General features: G+C 41.6%; 1 protein-coding gene across 1 annotated transcript; it reads left to right on the forward strand.

Annotated features, from left to right (window-relative positions):
- The first annotated feature begins 2,474 nt into the window (after positions 1-2,474).
- Positions 2,475-6,057, forward strand: LOC116328605 (UDP-glucuronosyltransferase 2B31-like). The gene is made up of 2 exons (XM_039616544.1): positions 2,475-2,526; positions 3,922-6,057. Exon 2 carries the CDS (start codon positions 3,931-3,933, stop codon positions 5,530-5,532), a length of 1,602 nt encoding a protein of 533 aa, XP_039472478.1. The 5' UTR covers positions 2,475-2,526; positions 3,922-3,930; the 3' UTR covers positions 5,533-6,057.
- The last annotated feature ends 200 nt before the right edge of the window (positions 6,058-6,257 follow it).

Below are 6,257 nucleotides of genomic sequence, written 5' to 3' on the forward strand. Positions count from 1 at the left end.
TTATATTGGGACCCTGAAAAAAATTACAATATGTACAATAATGGATTTCTATACATTTGACAGCAGATGAAAACTTTGGTTGTATGATTCAGATAATTATTTGTTAAAAGCTAGAAATTTTAAATGAGAATAAGAAAGAAACATATTTTTGTGCCCCTTTCCTGTTAATGCCCTACCTGGCCCCTGGCACTGCTAGACCCGCCCCTGCACAGTTACCAGCTGTCAGCTACATTCAAGAAGGATCCTGGTGTTATTTGTCTCTCAGAAACAGTTCATAACTTCCTTCAACCCTTCATCCTTCCAGCAAACATCAGCTGATACTAGAAATTAATATTAAATAAATTCTAACAACAGCTCATCAAGTTTGAAGGTGCTTCTGTTGTTTAACGCGACCTCCGCAGGTTTGCTCTTTCTGACGCAGAGAGAAAAGCCGATCAGCTGATCGGGACAAATCGCGTTGCTTTTCACCTCAACTTTAAAGTTCGACCTCCTCGGCTGTAGTCGGTCCAGCCCAGAGTCGATCATGACCAACTGGCCAATACACCACTATTCATTTATACCGTTGAAAAAAATAAAAGAAATAAAACCCCATCGGCCCATAAAAACGAAAAATCACGAGCGGCCCACCGGGCAAATGCCCGGTATGCCCGATGGCCAGTCCAGCTATGGCAGGGACTGCAAGTGTTAAAGAGCAGCTGTATTTGACCCCGTGGGAATCAAAATGGCTGATGTCATGGCTGACTGAGCACCTTGGGCACTATTCTGTAAAAGTCTTAAAAGAAACCTTAAAAAGTCGGGCCAGGTCTCATTTACATTTCACTTTCAGCAACAGACAAGTGTGAATGGACACAGACTACCTTGACCTTATTATTGCTGTGAGCTGCTCAGTTATAAGGTCATCCAACCAAATCTGCTGTGTGTTGCTAACTTTTCTGACTGCAGCCACTTACAATAAAATGTGCTTTCTCTCCATTAGACTGTTAATAATCAAGAACAGGCTATTAATAAGAACTTCAGCATTCACTGTCATATATAAAGTACAGATGAGGACTAAATTATCAACCCTCCCAATGAAGTGCTTCGTTAACTGAGTAAAATATTTTCAACACAGCACTTCTAAAAATACTAGTTTTCTTTAGAAAACTTCAATAATTTGTATTTGTTTATACATAATAACAGAATTATTTCAGAAAAACAAAGACTACCATGATCAATATTATCAGCCTCCTGAAAAAACAAGCTTTTAACTGAATCATGGCAAAAACCACTGCTGTTCAATGATGCGCTTTGACTTGGTAATGTTGAAAGCTTGTAAAATCAGTCAGTCTGAGCGTTACCTAAAAATGTTCTCACAGAATAAAAAACCCACCAAGGGTTTGAGCTATAACATGAAAGAGCTTTATGCCAAAAACAAAAGATATCAGTTTAGACTCAAGAAAAAGAATCGTTGATACTCACAAAGCAGAAAATGGATATATAAAATTATCTTAGTGTTTCCAAGTGTCAAGAACTGAAATAAGATGTATCAAAATCAAGAGCCACATAGTAGAGAACACGCCTGGCAGAGGGAGGAAGTACAAGACTTCAAAGACTCTGGAAAGAAAATTAGTGAGAAATGTGTCTAAAGACCCCAGAACAACTCCAGAGACACTGGTGCATGACTTAGCCCACTGTAGCCTCAAAGATGACAATGACTAGAACCATGAACAAGAATAGACTGTCAGGTTGCAGACCAAGAAAAACTCAGCTTCTGTAGAAGAGACACCTTCAAGCCAGACTGAAGTATGCTAAGGACAACCTGGAGAAGAGAGGTGAAACTGGAGACCTTTGCTGCTTATGCTTGGAGAAAGAAGGCAGAGGCGTACAAGCCAAAAAACACACTGAAGCACGGTTGTGGAAATATTATGTTGTGGCGATGCTTCAGTAACAGGAACTGGGAATCTTGCAAAGGTGGCAGGAATCATGAAAAGGAAGGATATGAAAGTTGAACTTTCTTGACTGGCCTACTCAAAGCCCTGACCTGACTCCTATTGAAAAACTGTGGGGTGACTAAAGTCCATGCCATAAGAACTTCAAATATGGAGGAGCTTGAGAGGTTGAATAAAGAAGAATAGGCTAGGATTGCTCAGGAGACATATGTAAGACTTGCTGAAAATGACAACAAACGATTGTGGGCTGTTATCCAGTAAAAAGGTTACACAACTCCCTATTAGCATCAGGGAGGCTAAGAATTGGGACCCTGGTAGTTTTTGTGAAATAATTTAGCTTCTGTCTGCAAAGTTAAATAATATAAGCATCCAAAATAAAACTAGGATGTTTGGAAGAGCTGTGGCTGTTTGCTGCTCATTTGTGAGTTGTGACTGTGAGTCCAAACTAAAATTAAGGATATATTTAAGATCTTACCACATGCCTCCCACCTTATGCAACACAATAATCAGGATTTGGGTTCTGTTCTTATGCAATCTGAAGCTGAGCTCACCTCTTCCAGTCTGAAAGTACTTTTCTCCACACGCTCGAGGACTGAAGGTAGGTTCATACTCACTATGCTCCACATTAACAGTTAATTGAGTCCAAATGCTTACTTAGCAACTGTCATGCAGATAGGAAACAGAATGTGTGTGTTTCTTCTTTGGTGTTCTTTTAGCTTATTAGAAAGTCCCTGCTAAACGCAAATGATGAGATCAGAGACTGCAGGCAGGACATACACCCCACTGGACTTTGATTTGTTGCAACATTTCATGTTAACCGGTTTGGACAGTGTAACTGTGTGTGTATGTGTCTTATTATGGCAAAATGTCATCCTTAACAGAGCTCCTGCAGCGGGAACCACAGCAAAAGGTTTTGAGGGCTTTGCAAGTATTTTGTGTGTCTATGAATAGATTTTGTCAAAGAAACAGAGTCCAAGCTACACAATATGCAATGATGCAACTTTACAAGGTTTGTCGAGATCCAATCAACCAATGAGTTCAAAGAGGTGTGATTGAACCTCTAATGTTAAAAGACATCCCTTTACATAGAAACCCACTGATTCTTGGTTTTATTATCTGAGTAAGCGATGACCCAACTTGACCCTAACTGTGATCAACAGAAATGAAAGGGAAGGACATCCTGTCACCTATTGATACGAAGTGTGGGTAGTAACCGAAGGAACGAGATTGGGGATGCAAGCGGCAGAAATGGGCTTCATCTGAAGGGTGGCTGGCCTCTCCCTTCAGTTCGGCCATCTGGGAGGAGCTCAGAGTGGAGCTGCTGCTCCTCCACATCGAAAGGAGCCAGTTGAGGTGGTTCGGGCATCTGACAAGGATGCCTCCTGGCCGCCTCCTGGGTGAGGTGTTCTGCAATGGGAGGAGGCCCCGGAGCAGACCCAGGACATCCTGGAGAGATTATATCTGTCAGCTGGCCTGGGAACGCCTTGGTGTTCAACCGGACAAGCTGGAGGAGGTGGCCGTGTAGAGGGAGGTCTGGGCTTCTCTGCTTGGGCTGCTGCCCCCGCGACCCGGCCCCGGATATGTGGAAGAAAATGGATGGGTGGAGACACACCTAATGATTGCCCAGTAGTTAATTAATATATTCATACCTGAATTCAAATTAGGTCATCATAATGTACCTTTGTCTATTGAAGAACAGTTTGGCTGCTGAGGAATAATTTCTCCCCACAGTGCCTTGAAAGTTCATGTAAAGATGAGGGTTTATATGCCTCGGAGCTGTGATTAGAGTCCTGTGTTGAGCTTGTTTTGTTTTCTTTCTTTTTGTACAGAAAAGCTGGGCGTGACAGCCCCCTTTTGATAATGGTGTAATCTGGTGGGTCCTGTAGCATAGCCAGGAGTGAAGACAAGCTCATAAAATAAGTTAGAAGGAATTCAAGTTGTAATTTAGGCATCATTCAAATAATCATTATTATTTTTTTATTGTTTTCCTCAGACTTGATCCATGGGGAGCTTTCCAGGAGTTTCTCTGTTTCTTCTGGGCGTGACATTGTCCTTAACTGTAAGTCCTGTCCAGGGTGGAAAGATTCTGGTGTTCCCCGTTGATGGCAGCCATTGGGTGAACATGAACCTGCTGATTCAGAGCCTCCACGCCAAAGGCCATGAAGTCACTGTGGTCCGCACAGCCACTAGCTGGTATGTCAAAGAAGAGGCACCACATTACAGCTCCATCACTGTCACCTTACCAGAGGCTGTCTGCATAGAGGAGCAGGACTTCTTTGTAACTTTCCTGGCCAAGATACTGGAGATCCAAAAACAGGGGACGTCTTTCATGGCTGTCTTGAAGTTCTACTGGGAAGTGCTAGGTTCATTATCAAAAATCTACCAACAAGCTAGTCTGTTAGGTGTAGAAATATTTGAGAACAAGACTCTAATGTCGAAGATACGTGACTCTAAATTTGACCTGGTTCTTTTGGACCCTGGACTTCCTGTTGGAGTTATAGTGGCCCACAAACTAAAGCTTCCAGTTGTCTTTAATGTAAAATGGATGACCAGTGGGGATGGCCATTTTGTTATAGCTCCATCTCCAACGTCATATGTCCCAACTTCTGGAAATGCTGTATCTGACAAGATGACCTTTTCTGAAAGAGTCAAAAACACATTCCACTATTTTGTCAACACCTGCATTGACAAGTTCATAGCGTGCCCTCCCTATGATAAACTAGTAGAAAAGTACTTAGGCCCAGATGTGAACTTCTATCAGCTTCTTCAAGGTGCAGACCTGTGGCTCATGAGAGTGGACTTTGTCTTCGAATTCCCCAGGCCTACCATGCCGAACATTGTCTACATTGGAGGATTTCAGTGTAAGCCTGCTGAGGCCTTACCTTCAGAGTTGGAGGAGTTTGTTGAAAGTTCAGGAGAACACGGCTTCATCCTGATGTCTCTGGGGACGTTGGTGAATGGTCTGCCAATAGAAATAACTTCAGAAATCGCAGCTGCCTTTGCTCAGCTTCCTCAAAAGGTCGTATGGAGGCATGCTGGTGAACGCCCCAACAATGTGGGGAACAATACCCTTCTGGTGAAATGGATGCCCCAAAATGACCTGCTGGGTCACCCAAAGATAAAAGCCTTTGTGGCTCATGGTGGCACCAATGGGATCTATGAGTCCATGTACCATGGTGTGCCAATTATTGGCATTCCCCTGCTGTTTGACCAGTTTGAAAACATTTTGCGAATGGAAGTTCGAGGAGCTGCTAAAATGGTGGATGTAACAAAAATCACCCAGCAGAATTTCCTCAAAGTCCTACAAGAAGTTCTCATCAATCCCTCCTACAGAAACAACATGAAGCGTCTGTCTGCTCTCCATCGAGACAGACCAATGCATCCTCTGGATGCTGCAGTTTACTGGATTGAGTTTGTTATGAGGCACAAAGGAGCTGCACATTTACGCACCGAGTCTTATAAGATGCCTTGGTATGTGTATCATTCTGTGGATGTTATAAGCTTTTTGTTGGCCATCTTGTTTATGCTGACAGCCTTTGTAGTCGCAGTCATACGATTCACGTGCCTTCGAATGTGCAGGAGGAGGAAACCAAAGCAAGAGTGACAAATGTAATATTTCAAAATGAATTATTTCATATGTACCAGTTTTTCTTCATTGTATTTCAGTAATTTCTAAATAACAAATTACTTTTAAGACTTTGAGATAGGACAGAAGGTGACTGACAGGTGCATTAACATGGAAATAAGTTCAGGAAGACATTCCCAGAAGATTAATTCATTTAAACATGAAACATTTTAATTCAAAACAAATATATTTTTCACATTTTGTGTGAAAGAGGCAGGAATTTATGGATGTCTAGAAGTCTATGAAATTATAACACATTAAGAAGTTTGAAGTTGCATTAAAACACATAATACTGTGAATCATGTGTCACCAGGCATGTTTTTAACCAGCATTATAAGACATTTCTTGTTATAAAACTCTTTATTTAGATGTTGAACACATTTATGTTTTCCATATATAAACACACGTGGTTTGTATGTTTTGTCTCTCACCTTGCAGTTAGCTATCAAAATGAATTCAATAAGTAATTCTCCAATAAACCTAAGATAAATGAATAGCATGTCATACAGTTTTTGATGATTTTTGATTCTTTGTTGTTATGTGCTTTGCTGCACGGTGATGCAGGAGTATACATGTACATGTACAGTCAAAGGAGTTTGCAAAGAAAAGCGTCTGGACTTCTTTAAATTGCTTGAAGACGTTTCACCTCTCATCCGAGAAGCTTCTTCAGTTCTAAGGTCAAATGGCCGAGAGTCCCAGATTTA

The sequence above is a fragment of the Oreochromis aureus genome, linkage group 8, assembly GCF_013358895.1.
Source record: "Oreochromis aureus strain Israel breed Guangdong linkage group 8, ZZ_aureus, whole genome shotgun sequence".
Classification (NCBI taxonomy): Eukaryota; Metazoa; Chordata; class Actinopteri; order Cichliformes; family Cichlidae; genus Oreochromis; species Oreochromis aureus.

Excerpts from the sequence above, each read along its gene's own strand:
- LOC116328605 (XM_039616544.1), top strand. The coding sequence starts at position 3,931 with ATGGGGAGCTTTCCAGGAGTTTCTCTGTTTCTTCTGGGCGTGACATTG.